At 45.4% G+C, this 22,467-nt stretch overlaps 1 protein-coding gene across 2 annotated transcripts in view; it reads right to left on the reverse strand.

The window, feature by feature from the left end:
- The window catches only part of LOC144104312 (TNF receptor-associated factor 6-like), a 39,163-nt gene extending 18,871 nt beyond the window's left edge, over positions 1-20,292 (reverse strand). The window contains exons 1-4 of one of the 2 annotated variants that reach the window (XM_077637228.1): positions 20,159-20,292; positions 8,699-8,986; positions 1,503-1,607; positions 719-880 (exon numbers count right to left, since the gene is read on the reverse strand). In XM_077637228.1, coding sequence (XP_077493354.1) covers positions 719-880; positions 1,503-1,607; positions 8,699-8,938 — 507 coding nt within the window. In that variant the 5' untranslated portion in view covers positions 8,939-8,986; positions 20,159-20,292. The remainder of the gene's footprint in view (positions 1-718; positions 881-1,502; positions 1,608-8,698; positions 8,987-20,158) is intronic. The other variant, XM_077637229.1, reaches the window with a different exon arrangement.
- Positions 20,293-22,467: the final 2,175 nt, after the last annotated feature.

Consider the following 22,467-nt stretch of genomic DNA (forward strand, 5'->3'; position numbering starts at 1 on the left):
AGTCGGTCTAGTTCTTGGCTAATTTGTACGTTCATTTTTTATTCTGGCGATGCGTCACTTTGCTTATCACATCACAAGATTTCAAATAAGAGCGATTATTTGTGTAGTATTTAAGATTGTGTTCGTGTTATTTTATTGCGCGTTAACATCACAACAGTTTATCAAATTACACTCTTGGAATTGCGTGCTGGCCTCGCAAATATTCAAAGAAATCGTTTATTTTCAGTGCTTTTGCTGTATTTCACAAGGACACAAGGCGATGTTTTCGGAGTTCCGTGTATTCGCAAAACTTTAACTCAAGCCTTCGCTAAAATGATCAATCCTTAGTATCCCCCCAAATGCAGATATGCGGCTGCAAATGAAAGCTAACAAGCTTCCACTCGAAGTTCTTAGATAAGTAAATATTCGTGCAGGCCCAAGAATCAGGACAGGCGGTAGATGCAACAGGTGAGGGGGGTGCATTATAATAAGTAATTGATCTCTTCCTACCCACTACTCTTCCTGGGGGGCCTCCCCTAGAACAGTGGACTAATTTGTGCGCTTCTGCTCTCGTTTTCAACCACCCAGCTGCTGTTTTAGATCTTGAAATAAGCAAGTCTGAGTAGAATAAGTGTATTTTGTGAAGTATTGCCAAGCAGTTTTAAAGCAGTGCGATTAAAGTTCAAAACACTTCTGCCACCCACGTAGCATTTACAACACACAGGCTAATAGTACGCACCCTTTTATGACAAGCTTCAACGTCACAGTTGCAGAAGTTGCACTGCTGGATTCTGTTGGGACACTCGTTCGATATGTGGGCCTGATGAGCCTTTATACTGAGTAATTTTCCACATAACGAGCAAGGCGCTTTTCCTGTAAAACCACAATTCTTGTAGTGTTTCTGCAAAAGAGTGAGAGGTGTAAGCAGATGGAAACATATAAAATTTTCAATCCATCGATCAATAAACCGTCACTTACTCATCAGTCATTCGTGAATGCAATCAGCCAAACAATCGCGCAATCACCGAACGCCTGCCAGCCAACCAGCACACCACCTCAAACGGGGAACCTTCTACAAGTACTTCTTTTTACGTTGCCTAAGCCATTTACGCTGGTTGTCTCTAAAAGCAATTCGGGAAGCAATTTTAGTCTCTTAAGTACAAATTTAGGGCTATAAAAGAGTAAATTTTAATCTATAATAACTACAGGCAGCCCTAGTATTTGCATAAGACTACTGCCGGCGGAGTTGGTCTTCTTCGACGCCGTATAATATATACAACTTATGATATGCTTGCTAAGGAATTTTAATGCCAGAATTTTCCACTTTATTAATCAGCTAGCAACGAGCATTTGCGTGGTACCAGTGTATATTCTTTAAAGGACAGCGGTAGGCTAGTGGGGAAGGCTGGACCGGATGGTGCTCAAAGGACAACATACTCAGTGCGTCTTTATAGTAATTTGAATACATCGAAATAAAGAAAAAAGTAATAAGGAAGTGGTGTGAGAAACAAAAATAAACCTACCAGTACTTTTTTCAAGGTTCCATCAAAAGCACACCTCACTTTCTGATTAGGGCACGCGGCTTCAGCTTCCTGGATAATGGCCCATTCTGCCGCATTTTTCTCCATCTGAAATAAGAAGAAAAACAATTCAGAACGTTTGTACATTATACCCACTCTAACATTTCTCTAATATTTGTACGCGCAGGCCGGCTTTCAGATCTGTGACGTTGATTCGCGGGCACTTGAATACATTACTCTTAGAAGCCGTTTCCTTGCATTTCTCTGTTCGAGTTCATTACGAGCAAGCTGCTGCAGCTACTCGCTTTATTCTGGCAAAATCAATGTGCTGCAGAAGAGTAGCTTTACTATAGGACAACTCTCTGCTTGCTAGGCGCTAACATAAAGTGCTGCTTTTTCAGGAAACGGCATGCTCTCCGGCACACTTACGAGCGGGCACATTTCACATCACTTGATAACAAAAAAGTGCATTTTTCTCGTGGCGCGTGTAGCAACATAATTATGCCGAAAGCGCGTCGATATCTGGCAGTCCCGCTTCACTAGAGCCGGAAGGTGTTGCTGCAAAGCTAAGCCTGAGATTGGTTGACAAAGATCTTTGATACTTATCAGCGCAAAAACACTGGGAACTGATGCGTTTGCTTTTGTTTTCCTTTTGTTGCGTTCTCATATCACGCAGGAATGAAATGTCACTGGCTTCCTTTGCACGCGTGGAAATCGGTTGTTAATTCTTTTTTGTGCTTTTCTTACGCCTATAAAGCTTCCTTTCTGTGAGTAAAAATTCAGTTGATAGCCTGCGCTTGTGTTTTGTCTCCTCGATCCCTTTTTTCCTCGTTTTTTTTTGCGCTTCTAAGTATAAATCCACACCAACTAGCCCAACTCTGTTTTTAAAGGTCTTTGAGTACGAAAAAAAAAGAATGCGTGAAGATTCGTATATGAAGGTAATCTTGTTGATGACAGCATGCAATCTTGCGAAGTTCTGTACCATCGTCAGAAATTGAGAACTGTCGTAACAACGTTGGATTTCTTGCTGAAAGCGATATGATGTTAAAAGGTTGCCGTGCTTTCTTCATGCGCGTAGAACCGCTGTGTGAGGTGTAGTGCAACTTAAATTTCAGCTACGGTAGGCCGTAGTTACTAGTCTCAGCATCGATGAAATTGGGCAGGTGACGGGCTGTTGCAATATGAAATGGCTATGTATACCCTGGCCGGAGAAGCCGCTCGACAAGTAGATGTAGAATCCTAGTCCTTTTAATGACACCCTTAGCAGTTATATCTATCTTCAGTAAAATTACACATTACATATACAGTTCGCGGGAGCCAAGTTATATTCACATCTGATAGCACCAGAACATATCGACATGCTGAAGTAAGGCTCAGTAAAAGTCAACAATTAAGCAATGCCGAACGAACAGACCTAGATAATTGGAAAGGCTGTAGAAGCTGGGAAAATTTACTGAGCACCTGATGTAAACCAATGTGCCGGTTTTTCTTTTGTTGCCGGAGATGCTGCTTTGTTGTAAGTTACTTCGTGTGCAGTTGCAACTTACGTTGAGTGCAAGAATAACGAGTAAGGTAGAAATTCTAGATTTGTTCGAACAGAGGTTGAGAAAGAATGGGCTCAATGCTCTTTGGCTACTGTTTGGCTCAACCGAACGAATGCCTCTTCAGCGGTGGTCGATGTGCCAAAATTGTTCAGCCACTTTCATATTCACTTTAGTGCTTAATATTGCACCTATCAATTTCCGTTCCATGGCTGGCTGTGGTTAGATGGTTGAAGCTCTACTTATTATAAGTGGAGTACATGGAATACAGTGAGTGTCTAGAATCTAGAATATCAGTAGACAGCTGGTGGAGCGGCGCATGGCATTGAGGCGTGTCACTATTTTATTGATGCTATAACCATCACTTAGATGAAAATATTGTGAGGTGCGCAAAAGATGCTCGGAGGATTTGTGAACGCGGTGCGTCGACAGTGTTGCGTCGGACAGCGGAGCGCTGCGCGTGCCAACCCAGCGTTGCGCGTGCGAAGGGTGTGTGCGAGGCCACGGCGACAAACAGCGTGGTGAGCACGAGGGCCGGAGAGCTGACGTGTCAGAAAACCGAGGTGTAAAGGAAGACTATGCAGCGGAGATCGGGTCATTCAAGCGTACAGGTGGCAGCCGTCGGACGTTGGGTCCATGCTGCCGTGGATCTCCCTTGGATCACCTACGTAAGCCTACGGCGTTCCTTGCAAGCGTGGAGGTGGCAGCCGATAGAATGAGGGTCCGTGATGCCGTAATATACTCTCGGATAGCCTGCTTTAAGCCTCCGGCGTTTCGTGACGCCGTCGACGGGACCTGGATACGCTTGCTCTTTGTGCTGCTGCCAAGTTCTTCGGGCTGCTGACTGGTGTCCACCGGCGTCTCCCCGTGTTCCTCTCCGCTCCTACTACCACCTGGATCCCTTCCACCGCTTTCTTCGAGGAAACGCCAGCGACGCATCGCACTACAACCACCCGCGTCCGCCCTGTCTGCAAGGCATCCTTGCCTCATCCGGGACGCTCAGTACCTGGTGAACTTTCGTTTATTTCTGTATTGTTGTACGCGTGTTGAGTGCGTGTTTTGCGTGTTTTCGTCTCGTATCGGCTCCTTTCTTTTAAATTATAAATATGACTTCGTTTTGTTTTGTTTGATCTTTTTGTTCTCTTGCCCTCTTGTTCGAATCTGCACGCGATAGCGTTCCCCTTCGGAAAGTCGGGGACGCGCTACGGATTCGCGACAACTGGCGCCGTGGCTCTGCCAAAGATAGATTCAGCGACCGTGGCAGAGGGTTTGGTGGAGATGTTTTCGCGAATAGGTTTTCCGAGAGAGATCCTCTGTGACCAGGGCTCCTGTTTCACTTCAGAAATGATGAGGGAACTCAATAATTTCTTGCCGGTGAAACATCTCAGCATGGCCCCTTACCATCCCATGTGCAATGGGATGGTGGTAAAAGTTAACGGCACGCTCAAGCAGATGCTGCGGAAGCTCAGTCAGGAGCAGCCCAAAACTTGGGTCGTTATAGCGCTCCGCTTCTGTTCGCATTTTTTTGAACGACATTTATTTATTCCACACAAAAAGTGAAAAGGGAGGGTGGAGAAAAAGCTGTTTTAATACAGCTTGACAGCGCTCCATCCCCCCAAAGGCAACAGTAACAGCTTGCATACAGACAGGTACCGCAGGCAAGTCAGGGGTTTTCTTCGTTTGAGTTGATATTTGGACGACATGCGCGAGAACAGCTCGCAGTGCTCAGAGAGCTCTGGGCAAGGGAAGAGCTGGGAGAAGGCACGAAGACGGCATATGGTTACGTGCTCAATCTAAGAGAACGTCTCGAGCAAACTGTGAGAGCGGCACATCAAAATTTGTTACGTGCCCAACATTCTCAGAGAAGTATTACGATAGGAACAGCAAGAAGCGGCATTTAAGGGTTGGAGATCGTGCCCTCATTCTTTTGCCGAGTAGCCACAATAAACTCCTGATGCAGTGGAAAGGTCCGTTCGCGGTTTCTGGCAAAAACACCGACATGGATTATTGGATCGACTTGAGCCACTCTAAGAAGCTATTCCATATAAATATGCTCAAACGGTACGAAGAGCGTGCATCCCAAGAGACTGCGCAGGCGTCCTCTTTCGTCGTAATCGAAGAAGGTGACTTAGAACAACTGCCTACCATTAGCACGGACCGCGGTAAAGGAATTGAAGCCGTGCAGATCTCCACCAAGCTCGATGGCCACAAACAGCAGGAGATTCGGAGCTTACTTGACACGTATGCAGACATCTTTTCCGAGCTTCCCGAGAAAACTGATCTAGTGGAGTGTCAACTCAGGCTCTCGACTTCTGAAGTTGTGAATACCCCGCAATACCCGTTGCCTTTTGCCATGAAGGACGTGGTCGAAAAGGAGATAGACGAGATGATGAAATTAGGGGTAATTGAACGTTCAAAATCTCCATACAATTCCCCTCTGGTTCTGATTAAAAAGAAAGACAACACCTTTCGGACCTGCATCGACTTTCGACGTATCAATGATGTTCTTGTGTCTGATGCAGAGCCCGTTCCAAGAACAGGTGTAATATTTACCGAGGTTGGAACAAAGGTATACTTTTCAAAATTTTACCTTGCTAAAGGCTACTGGAAAGTACCCTTGGAGGAAGCTTCGAGACCGACAACAGCGTTCTCCACCCAATCCGGTGACTATCAGTTCGTCTATATGCCCTTCGGCATTAGGACAGCATCGGCTATCTTTACGCGCCTGATGCGCATTCTGTTACAAGGCATTGACAATGTCGTTCATTACATCGACGACGTTCTTGTCGCGACCTCTACGTGGGAAGAACATCTTTGGACTTCAAACCGGCTATTTATCAGTGTGCTTGAGGCCAGCCTCACGATCAAGCCACAGAAGAGTGAAAACTCAGCCACTAGCACCTCCTTTCTTGGACACCAGATCGGAGAAGGGACCATCCGACCGTTGGAAACGGTGGTGGAAAAGCTTGTCAACGTACCGCCTCCGAAGACGAAGAAGCAAGTGCGTTCCTTCTTAGGGCTTGCCGGATATTATCGCGATTCCATCCGTGGTTATGCGGACAGTCCAACCGCTCGTGGAGCTCACACGCAAAAATGAACGTAACCTTGTCTCTTGGGATACCACAGCGGCAAGCCGCTTTTGACGAGCGAAAAAAACGCGTTAACTTCCAGGCCCGTATTAAGATCTCCACTACTCAGTAAGCAGTTCGTGCTCCGCAGAGGCTTCCGAGGTCAACATAGGCGCCGTTCTCCTGCAGGAACATGATGGAATCCTCCAACCCAGTATCATATGCGAGTAGACAGTTAGTACGTCGCGAATTTCGCTATTCAGCGATTGAACGCGAGTGTTTGACGATAGTCTGGGCAGTTAAGAAATTCCACACATTCTTGTACGGGATGTTCATCATTCAGACTGACCACCAACCCTTGCAATATTTAACAAAGGCTAAGCACTTGAACAGCAGGGTACTGTGCTGGAGCCTAACATTACAAGTGTATACTTTTCGTGCAGAGTACATCAAGGGCTCCAAAAACGTAGGCGACGATTGCATGAGTCGTTTGTAAATTACCGAAGGGTTATGCCCAAGGCACAGCGCTACAATCTGGGGTGTTTGCAATGGTAACCTGTGCAAACGCATGGGGTAGTGCTTGTAGGTTTTCTTCTTTCGTTCTCCGGTTATGTGTTGTTCAGTGTGTACATGTTCACTTTTATGGTACAGACGTGTTAAAAGATTGTGTCTGATGTTTTGCATGGTTTTAGTTTCCCTTTTGCCAGCTGTATAATGTTTGACCCCATGTTCCCACTGTGCGCGTTAGCATGTGCCTCCACGTGTCACTGTGTAAAGTGTCTTCTGTGACTACGGTGGCGTCTAACTTGTCCGTTTATCTCGTGCACATTAATTTTCGTGCATCAACGGCGTTTGTGTACTTCCCACATGAACATAACTGTTGTGTGCACCAACGGCAGTTTTTTCTATGTGAAAAACTTTTTCGAAGGAGGGGCATATGTGAGGTGCACAAAAGTTCCTCGGAGGATTTGTGAACGCGGTGCGTCGACAGTGGTGCGTAGGACAGCGAAGTGTTGCGCGTATGTGCGTGCGAAAGGTGTGTGGGAGGCGACGGCGACAAAGAGCGTGGCGAGCACGAGGAGCGGAGAACTGACGTGTCAGAAAACCGAGGTGTAAAGGAAGACAGCGCAGCGGAGATCGGGTCATTCAAGCGTGGAGGTGGCAGCCGATAGACTGAGGGTCCGTGCTGTCGTAAGGCACTCTTGGATAGCCTGCTCTAAGCCTTCGGCGTTTCGTGACGCCATCGACGGGACCTGGATACGCCTGTTCTCTCTGCTGCTACCAAGTTTTTCGGGCTGCTGACGGGAATCCACCGGAGTCTCCCTGTGTTCCTCTCCGCTCCTGCAACCACCTGGCTCCCTTCCGCCGCTTTATTTGACGCAACGCCAGCGACGTATCGCACAAAAACCACCCGCGCCCGCCCTGTCTGCAAGGCATCCCCGCTTAAATTCTGTAGTGTTGTACGCGTGTTGAGTGTGTGTTTTGCGTGTTTTCGTCTCGTATCGGCTCCTTTCCTTTAAATTATAAATACGGCTTAATTTTGTTTTGTTTGACCTCTTTGTTCTATTGTTCGAATCTTCAGGCGATAGCGTTCCCCTTCGGAAAGTCGGGGACGCGCTGCCAATTCGCGGCAAATATACATGCCTTCAAGCGTACCGCACAGGAAAAACTGCCGTTCTTTACCTGTGAGATAAACATCGCCTACCGTAGCGACCGCTGTGGCTCTGACCGAAATATCTTTGGTAAGGCTATTTTCGGAGCCAGTTTCATGAAAAAGTGACTCAGTAATTAGTCTACGAGTTAAGTATTCATTATAAAAAGGCAGTCGCTTAAAGAAAACTGGCACTGTCATATGCTTATAAAAAGAGATATCAGTGAAGAACGGGAGCGCATGCTTGAACTAGAAAAGTACATATAATGTTGTGCCCTCGACACGAAAACATTCAGAATTGTAAAGTACCATTCACGGTACCCAATGAAACTCGAGAGCGCTAGGGCATGACTTTGCCAAATGCAATGTCACTGATGCTTTCATTTGGAGGTCTAAAAGGTAAAATGCCATAAATTTTCCTTGTAGATTTTCGCTGCAGTGTGAGCACCATACATCCCAGTTTGGCCTTCCATGCGAGCTACAACGTGTGTGTATAAAGAAGGCATTGGACGAAGCAGATGCTCCAAATTGGGCACCGCGGAAACTGTCGTGGTATCTAATTTCTTGCATGCCACTAGTTCCCACCGAGTAGCTTCCCAAGCAGCACATATAATCGGCCTAATATTGGAGATGGATGGTTTTACTCTGGCCCTTCGTTGGACCAGTCTTGGCCATAAAGTTTCCAATATTGGGCCGATTACCTGAGCTCCTTCAGTTATTGAGTTCTGCTTACTTCAAGAATGCGGCCTATAAGAATTTCCGGCTTGAACTGTTCTTCTACAGGTTTAAAAAGATGCGTTCAAACGTGTTAAAATTAACTTACGTTTGGCTTAAATGTACCGAACTGTAAGCTTTACAATAAACTACATGACGAATTCTGACCGTCACTCTTTGGCCGCTGTAGATCCGGAATATTGATCAAGAAGTGGACATGCTTACGGTGCGTCGGCCTCCGCGCCAGTCGCAAATCAGGCACGTTAAGTCGTTCATGTCGTCTGTTAGCACGTCGGCGCACTTTCGGCAGAAGGTATGGCCATTTGTGTCCTTGATTCCACTGGCTGTGATGGCATTGCACCTCGAGCACAACAGCTCCACCTGGAGCTGTGAGTGGAATGGTATGTCGACTTCATTTGGAAAATCCTTGTGGTCTCTCAGCTTGTAGCACTGGCTTCGTTCCATTCTGAATACCGTGCTGAGACGTCACTCGCACTGCGAACCACTGGGCGCCTGCGTGATACACACAGCGAATTAAACGAATGCCGGAAAAATGAAATAGTACTTCTCGATAGGTTAACCGAACTGCAGCGCCATATTATAGTTTCTAATATTAAAAACACAATTCATCTTTGCGTACAGACAAGTGAAAAGTTCAAGAGTGTAGCACATCAAATCGAAGCTGCTGGTCGACGTAGACAAAGCCAGCATACCAAGTCGACTCTGGACCTGGATGAACTCACCGGACGCATTGCCTCATAATGTTTTCTTCTTCATTAGCTTTTTCCCTCACGCATATTGCTAATCACAACTAAAAGCAAGAAAGACGGAGGTCTTTTTTATAATGAACGAAATCAACCTTGAAAAAAAAAAAACGACAGAAACGTGGAATTTTTTTTATCTGCAGGAACGCATTGGAAGCTGTTACGTGGGGTGCTTTAAAAGTTAGTTGTTTTGCCCATTTCATTTTGGTAGTTTTGCAATGGAAAGATCTAGGGTGGACTTCTAATTAACGCTGAATTTCACAAACCTTTGGGTTACGAAAATGAAAATTGGTTTTTGAGGAACGAAAATGGCAGAATAACTATCTCACATATATCGGCCGACACCCTAACCGCGCCGTAAGGGAAGGGATTAAGGAAGGAGTGAAAGAAGAAGAAAGGAAGAAAGAGGTGCCGTAGTGGAGGGCTCCGGAAAAATTTCGACCACCTGGGGGATCCTTAACATGCACTGACATCGCACAGCACGAATGCACCTTTTGCGTTTCCTCCCCATCAAAACGCGGCCCCCGCAGTCGGGTTCAAACCCGGGTACTCCGGCTCAGTAGACGGGCGCCTTAACCACCGAGCCACCGCGACATTTGGCGCATTTCGAAAAAAAAAACTCCAGGAATTAATCGGTCACTCCTATGATTGTCCGCTGCAGCAAAAATACTTCAGTTCTCTTTGAAATTAATACTCGCTCAATATCGTTCCCCTTTCTGGGGAAGTGTTATCATGCACTGATGCTTCTTAATCCCACCTTTCATGTCATGAGATATATTCCCGGTATCCCGCCTAACCGTACCACCACCTACTTGTACTGCGCACTCAGTAATATTACCTGTCAGGGTATAATTCATTGCTTGCATATTAAACTCGATGTCTTCAATTAAAACCGAATTACTGTTCTGCGGCGAGGTCCTGGATTCCCTTACTTGCCCTCTTAATATTAACTACTCTATGAGCGTCTTCCTTACTAGTTTATTCCGTTCCCGTTTCAAGTCTATGCTAATTCCAGACCGTACGAATGTATGGTGGTCGCTACATCCCAACTTTCCGAGGACCTCCACATCTTGCACGGTGCCAAAGTGACCGCCCTGTATTCAGTCTGGTATTTATTCTCGCCGTCAGGGCTCTTCTATGTCCACTTCCTATTCTCCCGTTAGCGTAGGCCTTAGTCGCGCACAGCCTGGTCTCCAGCCCGCTTTTTATTTATTTATGAAGACTGCGACCTTGTACAAAAGATCATAGCAGGTGGGAACATTGTGTTAATATACAGAATTACAAACAAAAGGATTGCACATAGAAATTCAACAAGAAAATACAGCGACAAGGTCAATTAACAACAATCAATGCAAATGCTCTTGAAATGAATGTAATGATGTCTGCCTGACATCATCCATGAGGTTATTCCAATCAGTGATGGTCCTTGGAAAAAAGGAATATTTAAAACAATTAACTCGCGAATTTAATGGTGTTATGGAAAGAGAATGGCGATTTCTAGTTTGGTACCCCGAGGAATAAGTAAGGATATTGGAAGTGTCAAGTTTGAAATTATTATTAATTAATTGATAGAAAAACTTGCCTACCTTGGCACTGAAGTGGCCAATTAGACTATGTGTGCACTATGTACACTATGTTTAGTTTGCCCATTCCAGATTCGACGTCTTCATAGGGCTTTCGACGATCTTGTCATTACAGCTGGATATAGGCACGTAAACCTGTACCATCGTTAATAGTATAAAATTCACATATGTTGACAGCAATATTCGTTCTGATGAGGGATACACCGCTTGTAAGAACAAAGTGAAAGAGGTGCTGTAGTGGAGCTCTCCGGAATAATTTCGACTACCTGAGGATCATTAACGTCCGATGTCAGTGCAAGTTAACGACACCCAGGTGGTCGAAAATATTCCGGAGCCCTTGCTAAGGCACCTCTATGTCTCTTTTTTCTTTCACTCTCACCTTCCTTCTTTCCTTCCTTCTCTTACGGCGCGGTTCCGGTCTCCACCGACATATGTGAGACACTTACTGCGCCGTTTCCCTTCTTTAAAAACCAATTTTCCTTTTTATTTTTTTTTCTGTCCGCTAATCCACCATAGCATAGATGTTCCCGTCCTTTAGAACTGCACACGTCTAATCTGTGCTAACCTCACTAAGCGCAATGACATCTAATTTCATAAACACTTGTTCCTCGAATAGCGATGTTAGACTAGCCTCCCTGAACAGGGTCCTAGTGGTAAACGCTGCCAAGTTACGCTTCCAAACGCGGCCTGGCCGGAGCAAGAGATTGTTAGCACCTTGAGTTGCGTCACAGGTCTCACTGCCGCTTTGGTTACCGGGATTGATTGGTGTATCCATATAGTCGGTTCCTGCCCAGTACTACACCGGTGTGGCGAAACCATGTTCTGGTCAGGGAGTGCATTGTCGGTTCTTGCAACCGAGATCAGCCCGCAGACAAGGCCCGGATATGCAATACTGTCGACACGGGGGTTTTTTCTTGTTATCTACACCCACGAACTGAAAATGGCTCACAAGCTACCTTGGTAGCCGCCGTAATGCAGTCAGATTTTCCTGTTGTGTTCCTGACGAGTTTTTTGAACGTCAGGAGTGCCTCATGGTTCCAACTTGGAACCGCTGTTTTTAGTATTTATTAAGGATGTGCCGCTACACGTCAACACAAGGGTATTGTTATTTGCTGACGATATAAAATTATTCCCTAACATTGAGACCTTGGAAGACTGCCACCGTTTACAAGCCGACATTCGCAACATAGAGAAATGGTGCTTGATGAATAAGCTTAAACTGAACACTAAGAAAACTTTCGTTATGTCGCTTACTCGGAACCGCGACACAAATACATTTAAATTTACTCTTCTTGGCGGACAAATACCACGTGCTGTCCATGTGCGAGACCTCGGTGTTATTATTGAGTGAAGGCTCGATTTTCGGTTACATGTATCGTCAATTGTTTCCCGCGCATTGAGACGTATTGGTGTAATTTCTAGTTTAACAAGAAAATTTCGTAGATACGTATGTGTGCGCACTCTTTACTGTGCTCGCATAAGGCCACGTCTCGAATTTGCATCAGTAGCTTGAAATAGTGTGTCCGTTATCTCTGGCAATGAAATCTAAAATGCTCAACGGAAGTTTGTGCGCGTCCTTTACGATAGATATAATGGGCGCCGTCGTTTCTACGACTGCGATTCTCCTCTAGCAGACCTCAGTATGTCTACACTTCATGACAGGCGACCCACGCGGGACATGCATTTTCTACATAAAGTTGGTCTCGGCTCTATTGACTGTGATGGGTTATGGATGTCACTGCGATTTCATGTTCCTCAGGGAAAATGCACCAAATGCCGTGATACATTTTATCCTGGCATGCATGCCATTTCAAAAATGACTCGTTTGCAAATAAAATATAATTCAAGTTTTTAGGACACAGATATATTTGCCTAATTTGCTGTTTTCATTGTTCATTTTATTATGCTCGTTTTTATTTATTATTATTAGTGTATTTGTGATCACTTTTCTGTATTATGTCTATTGACGTCATGGTGTTTGTATTGACTTAGTGTGCGGTCGCTTAGGCCAATTCGCTGTTGAGGCACATTTAAAATAAAATCATCCGTCCGTCCGTCAGTCCATCCATCCATCTGCCCGTTTGTCCGTATAGATATGTTATAGATAGGTAGATATTTATATCCGTATAGATCCGTATAGATAGGTTGATATTTATATCTACCTATCTATATCTACCTATCTATCGCTGCATCAGGCAGAATAGAACTGGCAGAGCTTTAAAAGATAATGAATGAGCGCAAAGTAGCCGGCATCATCCTCATCAGCCTGACTACGCCCCCTGCAGCCCAAAGGCTCTCTCATGTCTCTCTGTTTTCATTGTTCATTTTATTATGCTCGTTTATATATATATATATATATATATATATATATATATATATATATATATATATATATATATATATATATATATATATATATATATATATATATATATATATATATATATATATATATTATTAGTGTATTTGTGATCATTTTTTTGTATTATGTCTATTCACGTCATGGTGTTTGTATTGACTTAGTGTGCGGTCGCTTAGGCCAATTGACTGTTGAGGCACATTTAAAACAAAATCGTCCGTCCATCCGTCCGTCCGTCGGTCCTTCCTTCCTTCCGTCCGTCCGTATAGATATGGTATAGATAGGTTAATATTTATATCCGTATAGGTCCGTATGGATAGGTAGATATTTATATCTACCTACCTATATCTACCTATCTATCGCTGCATCAGGTAGAATAGAACTGGCAGAGCTATAAGAGATAATGAATAAGCGCAAAGTAACCGGCATCATCCTCATCAGCCTGACTACGCCCCCTGAAGCGCAAAGGCCTATCCCATGTCTCTCCAACTAACTCTCTTCTTTGCAAGCTGCGGCCACCGCATCTCCACAAACTTATAAAGCTCATCCGCCCACCTAACCTTCTGCAGCCCTCTGCTACGCTTGCCTTCTCTTGGAATCCACTCCGCTATCTTTAAGGACCAGCGGTTGTCTTGCCTTCGCATTACATGCCCTGTCCAAGCCCATTTCTTCCTCTTGATTTCGACTATGATGTCATTAACCTATGTTTCTTCCCTCACCCACTCTGCCCGCTTCCAGTCTCATAACGTTACAGCTATAATTTTTCTTTCCATGGCTCGCTGCGTTGTCCTTACATTAAGATGAACCCATGTTGTTAGGTTCCACGTTTACGCCTAATAGGTGAGTACCAGTAATATGAAGCTGTTGTGCACTTTTCTCTTGAGGGATAGAGGTAAACTGTTATTCATGATCTGAGAGAACCTGCCATATGCGCTCCACCTCCTTCTTATTCTAGTTATTTTCCTGTGATGATCCTGTTCAGCTGTCACTACCTGCCCTAAGAATACGTATTCTTTACCACTTCCAGGACCTCGCCACCAATTGTGAGCTGCTGTTCTCTTGCGAGAGCGTTTAGGCTTACTTTAGTTATCTGCATGTTAATTTCAGGATCTAGCGTTCTACTCGCCGCGTTTAACTCATGTATCATGCTTTGCAGCTCACCTCCTGAGTGACAGTGTGGCATATGTTCATCATATGTCATCAGCGAATCGCAAATTACTGAGGTATTCTTCTTTAACTTTTATCCCCAACTCTTAATTCAGACCTTGGAACACCTCCTGTAAACAGACGGTGAATTGAATTGGCGATACCAAGTGTCCCTGCCTATCACCCTACCCAATTGGAATTTTATTACTTTATGAAACACTACGGTAGCTGTGCAGTCGTTGTAGATTTCTTGCAACATTTTCAAACTGGACTCCCTTACCCCCAACTCCCTTATTCCGCATTAAGAAAAAAGGAGGTTAACGAAAAAAGTTCAATTTAAGCTTCGGACTTCGAAGCGGGCTGTGGAACGGAGAACTATAGAAAAGAATATTGAGAGGTGTATCGTTAAATTTTCGCGCAGCCTAGAGCGGTCCGGAGCACGCAGTTAAGTCGTACTTTACATGCATTTTCCTGTCTACACGATGAGAAAAGGCAAGAAAATAGCAGCGGGCGCGAACCTTCGTGCTGATATTCTCTGTCTACGTAGCTTTTATGGTGCCAAAGTTGTCATTATGTAGCTACCATGGTTAATTGACATGATTCAAAAAAGCGAAGTGGAACTGCTGTCCATAAAGACGTGCCAGCGACATCAGTTAGCGGGCATGGAAATAAATCGCTAAAATGACAAGAGTGGACAAAGAATGAAAAATTACATGAGCCCACATTTATGATCCACAACTTAACATGTGCAGTAGTTTACCTCGGTTAAACTAATCAGATCGAACATAGCTAAGTTTAACATGGCTAAGCTTGGTTTTTAGAATGTATTTCACTTGTTAAACCCAAGTCAAACTTTAGGTGCGGGGCGGGCCAAATCAGGAGGCTGGTCCGGCAAAATTTTGGTTGCCCATGCATCGATTTTGAGCCCGTTATACCGAAGCTAAATTTTGGCTGGAGAAGGGGTGGGCAACCCCTATATTGTGTTGCCCATGTTAGAATAGGCTGGGAATCGATTTTGGAACGTTACCATCCAGTCCTAATTTTGGAAATTGGTGGGCCAAATTAGGGATTGGTCCAGCTAAATTTTGGTTCCCACCATCGTTTTGCCCATGCTCGAATTAGGCTAGACGTCGGTTTTGGTCTCGTTATATCGAGGTCGAATTTTGGAAAGAGGTGGGCCAATTTTGGCTGTAGCCCAGCTAAATTTTTGTTACCACCGCCGTATTGCAATGCTAGAATTTTGTCAAGCGCTCTATTAGTTCGGGCCAGCATAGCACTGCCGTCTAGGCGACATCTTTCTTGTTCCTAGCATATTTTTACCTTGTCTAGGCTGAAGGTCACTCGCTCGTGGCGGACAGGTCACATGTTGTTGAGCTGGTTGGCGCGAAGATTAGAGAAGACACATCATTACTTCTATTCGGAAACCTTTTAGGCATGTGCACTGCTTTCGAAAAAAACAACGCTTTTCTTCTCAGCATTTTTTAATTTTTTAGTTCCCTCTGATGAAACCGGCGGAATGCCACCAGCAACTGGCATTGTCCGGCCTGTGTAAGCAGTCATCTCGTGACTTCGTTGGATGCGACTGCTCGCCTTTAATTAGCATTCAAGTGCCTGGTCAGTGTTTTCCTCGGCCTGCGTTGTCGTCATCTATGCGTAGGCGCTCGTTTTTGCCAGACCAACCTCTGATGCAAACATAGGCTTTGGCGCTGCTGCCTTTGGAGAGGCCGTGTGGCTTGAGACGAACAGTGCAACGTACGCAAATAAGTGATTCTCCATAACAAAGCGCCAAAGTATGAACTACTCAACTGGCACCACACTGTGATGGTAAAGTAGTGCAGTTAATTTGATATGGTGTTGCCCCTGGCTAGCCCTAGCAGCCAGAAACGCGTCTTATAACGTCTGTTTGGGAGATGCCAGATGTGACGTCTAGATGATTGGTGGATAATTTGTAATGAAGTGCTTATTCATTGTGATTCCTGTTCATTTCCTGTAACTTACAGTAGGACTGAATGACTACTCCTTGTGTTGACAGCACTGGGTGAAATAAAGTGCGAGAACTTTTTGAGATCACTGCGAATCAACGCGAAGATAAAAAGTATGCACGGCCGCGCCATAATTTCTAAAATAGGATGCGCAGTTGCCTTAGTTGTAGTGTGCACCAAATTCTTTACCATGAACAAATAAACGCATGAGCGTCGATGGCCGAGTCGACAAGCGCCATAAACATGGAGCACAGTGGGCAAATGCCTGAGGATATGCGCGTGTGCGCAATAAACCGTCCGGTGCGAGTGTCCTGTGCTGAGCTGCTCCAGGAAACGAGCCCAACCTTGCGTTTCTTTTCACAACGTATCGTCGTCTCTCATTGTTTTATGAACGCTGCCGTCAGTTACAAATAAGAAGCAACGTAATAGCGCGGCAGCAACATCATCTGATGACATCATTTGGCTTATTCCTTAACACTTTTCATTCCTACAGGAAGGAAGGGGGCACACGTTCCGATTTCTAGTCTCTTATCAGTGGCGTGCAGAAAACAACAGAGGGCGGTAACGGACTCGAAAGCAAGTATGGATGGATCTGTTATCGGAAGGATCCCAGCGAACAACACTTGCATTGCACTGTTCGTGGCACAGATGCCCGTATTATAGCACATTCCACCACTGCGCTCTGTGATACGGCGCTTAAAGACTGTGCAGTTGATGCTCCTGCATTCATGATAAAAAGCATGGGGCCTAACATAAAATTTATATCTCTCTAAATGTTCTGGAATGCTCTAAAGGAATCATTAGCCCTAATTATCCAAAGCGCGAAGTGAATGCTGTAGCGAATGTTTACACTCCCTACATATTCGTGACCGCCAGAAATTACGACTGAAAAGGTTTGTGTGCACAGACTTGCCTATATTTTGTTGTCGTTATACTGCCCTTTATATTGCCTTATTATCGTAGACCAGAGAAGAGTGTCCTGGGTCTCTAACTCCACCTTCAGCAATGAAAAAAACTATTTTGTACCATGACGCTCTTTGGCCAAAGCTGCACTTGCTCCATAAAAATTCATCATCATCAGAATAGTGTCCTGTATGTCGTATCTCATTGTCTGCTCCCTTTGCAGAATATCGACGGCCAGTTGCTATTTCGGGAAGCGTTATTTTCAGCACCATTATGCTATTTGTGCACAGCTGGAAGCTAGCCTATCATACTCTGCGCGCGCATATTTTTGTGCTAGTTCAATCCTTGTGTTGTGTCCCCTATTCGGAGCCTGGATAGTGCGTTGCGGTTTTTAAATATCAAAATATGGGTTCTGTTGAAACTTGTACTTTTTTCTAGATGATAAAAACTCGAAAAAGACAATTTTGTCAAAGGCCATTAGCACCAGGTAGCCCCCCTCCTCCTCTCACCCCCCCCCCCCCAAAAAAAAGTAAAAAACTCAAAAACTGGCGAACAAGGAGCCAGTCTCCTTGAACTGTTGGTGAATGGGAAAGCGGAAAGTTTGTCGTAACGTTCGCACCTTGCAATTCATAGCTACACACGGGACGAGAAGAGAGAAGACGCACGAGCATTGAATATCTATAAATTTTGTTGGTAGTGAGCACCGGTCGTGTCTACTTTCTCCGTCCTTGTCTCATTTGTGGCGCTGAACGTCGATACGTTCAAGGACTTCGTTTTTGTTGTGTTTTTTTTAATTATGACTTCACTTTTTAGCCGCCCACACTGTTCAAACGTGGCGCTGGCTCCGCCCCACGAGACGCCATGTTTTGAACCTCGGGGCTTCTATGCCAGCTACGCTATCATTGCATCTACCTTCTCATCATACGAACGTTTCGGCGGCAATTGTGCGGTTAATCAGCGTTATTCATTCTTCTGTTGCTGACATTCTGCTTTCACAAGGACTTCATACCAGTCTTGAAGCAGCACCGATCAACTCAATTCGGACCAAAGCAAGAACCATACAGACGACGATGGTACCACCCGAAGGTTTTGGTCACTAGTGTAATGTACAAGCGCGGCCAGAATAATACGGAGCACTGGAACGGTCGCAGAACTGCTTACGCGCGCCACCTAGCATGAGCGTCGGGAACTATGCCTGTCGGCACGCGCAGAAAGGCGCCGGGGCACGGACCCACTTTTTTTGCTGCCGGCCTATCGCATCACTGCTTAACGTATAGTCTGCATTCCTGCAGCAAAGGTAAGGCTGCGCGCTTCGTAGCGCAACACTACTTGGCGCTCGGCGCGCGACATCGACGATAAACTCAGCCCGCTTGGAGGAAGGCATCACTTGGCGGAATTGCACGGAACAGCTCAGCATCTTTCGAGCAAAGAGAACGCCAGGGTTGAAGCAAAGAGTGGGGCTCCGTGACGGGCAATCTCGCTGCGCGGCGGAGAACCAAGTGTTTGTTTCTGTCATTGATAGGTGGCGCTTAGATGCAGTTTTTCCTTGATGAGTCGCCTGTCGCGTGCTCCGTATTATTCTGTCCGCCCCTGTAAGTCTTGCTAGAGTCTGTTCAAGGCGCTGCGAATATCAAATGCAGACGTGCTCTTAATCGCCTCGACAATGAATTACACAGCATAGAGGCGGCGTTAAGCACCAGCTCACGTAAAACTTATAACAGTCGCCTGGTATGTTATTTTTCAAATTTGACAGGGGTGAATTACTTTCCAAAAAGTAAAGGTGCGTAAAGCGCACTTAACAAAGCAGAAAGATAGCGGCGGCAATAGAGGAACTGGAACATAGGTCTTAATAATAGAAAGGAGAAGGGTGAGAGTAATCCTTAATTCAGACGTTCACACCTGAAGAGAAGCGCTACCTTTCTCTCATAACTCCAGTGCGGCAATGTTACCAACGCTCATGGCAACTTCAGCTCCGCTAACCGTGCGAAAATGAGTAATTAATTATGGATGACTAAACTGCGGTTTAACGACCCGAAGCTACGCGTGAGCTATGAGGGACGCGGTAGTGTCGCGCACCGGGTTTTTTACACCAGATGCGGTTATTGAACATGCGTTGACATCGCACGCTACTCGGCCGCATTTTGCATTTAGCCTGCATTGGAATACAACAGCCACGGCCAAGATCGAATCCACAAACTTACGCTCAGCAACCGAAAGCAAATGAGCTACAGCGGAGGGTAATTCTTAAATAGCTTCAACTGAAAACACGAAATCTACAAGTACGCTGCAGTGAAATTGTTAGGTTGGGCACTGATTCGAGTAATTTACGCGACGACGGCGATAACGTGTTCAGATCTTTGCTTGAAAGAAGACATAGATATACAAACGAAATCGCTACAGCTTTTGTTAATAATTACTTTTGAAACTGCAGGCTGAATTAAGGAAGCCAGTTTGAGGACGCCAGCCTCGGCACTGCCGAACTAGGACTAATGCGAACAGCGCTGGCGTGAGGTTGCAAAGATCCTCCCTCCGAAAGTTGTTAGTCATCAGGCACTTAGTTTGCTTATCCCATTCAGAGCCCACCAACACATGGTTCGCGTTCAACCAAGGAGATGGCGGTGGGGTCCATCTGAAGTTCCGGATTTGAAAGAAGCGATATCAACAAGTGTGCATAACTACGCAATAAGAATCGACACTCTCGCGACGTCTGAAATTCTTTCTGCGAGCCAAAAGTTAATCAGAAATGGTCGAAAAAGAAATAACGCTACAAATCAAGCCGGCTTCCAATAGCAGCGATAAGCAATGTTTTCAACGTACTCCTTTTTCAGGGACGCTGATGTTAGGTGCGGGTGGCAGCCACTGAAATGTCTTCCTCAATTTTTTTCAAAATTCTCTCTTTTTTTGGTAAATTTTACACCTTTGCAACAAGAGAAAAAGTGCCAACTTACCTACACAAAACGCTTGCGGGGCGCCGGGACAAGCACACACGAGAACTGCAACAACACTAGTGCAAAAGGGCGTCCAGTCACAGGCCCGCTGATAAGATACGAGCGGAGAGGAAGTTTTCAGCAGCAGGACGAACTGGTCGTTGGAAAAAGCTGACACTGCGCCCAGGAAGTGCCGCCATCTGTTGGCAACCAGTGAAGCGAATTGCGACTGCTGCGACAGCCAAAGCTGGCCACATACGCGTAAAAAAGAAATAAAACGAAAAACTCGTACGTAACTGTCCGTTTTCTTGAAAGGAAATACTAATCAGATCTGGAAAGTTATTTACTTCATAAGTTCGCAACACACACGGCAAGGACGCAGGACTCGGTGACCAAACCGCCAATTTTTAAACTGTCACTTGCTGCGTACCTGATCAGGAAACTTCGGAACAGAGCACTTGCGCTGCCCGAGCACTTCGCCACAGATCGAATAACACAGCAAGGGGGAAAGCCAGCATAAAAAAAGGTGGTGACTGACCAGGTAAAAGACGATAGTAATGGTGGCTGAGTGGCTATGGCGCTTGGCTGCTGGCCCGAAAGACGCGGGTGCGTTCCCGGCCGCGGTGGTCGAATTTCGATGGAGGCGAAATTTCAGAGGCCCGTGTACCGTGTGATGTCAGTGCACGTTAAAGAACCCCAGGTGGTCAAAATTTGCGGAGCCCTTCACTACGGCGTCCCTCATACCCCGATTCACTTTGGGACATTAAGCCCCTATAAATCATAAAAACCAAAGGAAGCCAGGGCAGTCTAACAGCAGCTTTAAAAAATTGTGGTTTTTTTAGCATTGCTAAGTACGGAATGTTGTGGGAGAACACAATGTTTTCTATATGGGCACCACCGCCAAATACCCGAAAGCGCGATTTAGGTGTCCAGTGACCAAGAAGCCAGTTATGCGCCTATTCTACTTTTTCATTGTCAATGCTGGTTTGGTTTATGGGGGTTTAACGTCCCAAAGCGACTCAGGCTATGAGGGACGCCGTAGTGAGAGGCTCCGTGAATTTCGACCACCTGGGGTTCTTTAACGTGCACTGATATCGCACAGCGCACGGGCCTCTAGAATTTCGCCTCCATCGAAATTCAACCGCCGCGGCCGGGATCGAACCCGCGTCTTTCGGGACAGCAGCCGAGCGCCATAACCACTCAGCCACCGCGGCGACTTTCATCGTAAATGCTCAATAACCCAACACACGCCTGTAGCCTATGCTCCGGTGCCGCGTTTCTGTAACAGTGTTGTCAACTCCAAAGCGCATTGCTCCAGTGCCGTGCTTCTGCCGGGCCGGTGTCAGCGCCAACGGATGCAGCGCACATCTCTCTGTCACTAACGTTGAAATATGGCAGTATAAGCAGGTGAATACGACCCCATGGTAGTATCAGCAGGTGAAAACGGCGATGTTCAATGCACAGCACGAGAGTGTGTTCCAGTTTAAAGCGAGGTGTGACCTGCTGTGGCGATAGCGTAGTGTTCTGGAGTAGTGGCCAGCAAAGCTGATCAATCAGTTCGCTCCACCGCAGGTTCGAATCCTGTTCGAGAATATTTATACGTGGGGTACAAATTCGCGGAGTTCTACAATGACACCACTAGACATAACCGGACGAAGCGCAACTATCAACTGACATTTATTATGGAAGATGGTACATATAAAACTCATATAAATAAATGGTACCTCAGCTGTGGAATACCAACTAGCCCCACTTGTCGCCTTGTTAGAGGATATTTATTTGATTTATTGTCATTTATTGATTTCACTTGACACAAACCCACAAATATCTCAAGATCTCGCTCGGGGTTTACCCATCCGAATAGTGCTCTCAGAGTATAATAATATTGAATATGAGAAAGTCAGGAGGAAGGAAAATAGGCAAGGACGAAAAGCCACATGGCTCCTTTGCATTTATGCCAGGGCCCCTGATTGTTAATTAAATGCAGGGCTTACCAAAGCACCACGTGAAAAAGGAAATTTGAGATGTATGAGCATTGTATATGCTAACGTAAATACCCTAGTGCAATATAGAGAGTGTACTCTGAAGTATAGGCCTCCTTATAGACTTTCGTCAAAATGCGAAGACATTAAGCGGCAGCATTTGCACTGGTCGCAAGACAGAACACTTCCTCTGTGCTATCAGCTCTATGCAGGAAGACAATATGAACAGAATCTGCAAGCTATTTCGGCAGAATAATTCTGTGCCCCATTGTACGTTGCTTCTACTGTCTGAATTCAAAAGAAACAAAATCGTAGGATTGGTATCTTGAGTGAAGCAACCGACAGACC

The sequence above is a fragment of the Amblyomma americanum genome, chromosome 9 (genome assembly GCF_052857255.1).
Source record: "Amblyomma americanum isolate KBUSLIRL-KWMA chromosome 9, ASM5285725v1, whole genome shotgun sequence".
Classification (NCBI taxonomy): Eukaryota; Metazoa; Arthropoda; class Arachnida; order Ixodida; family Ixodidae; genus Amblyomma; species Amblyomma americanum.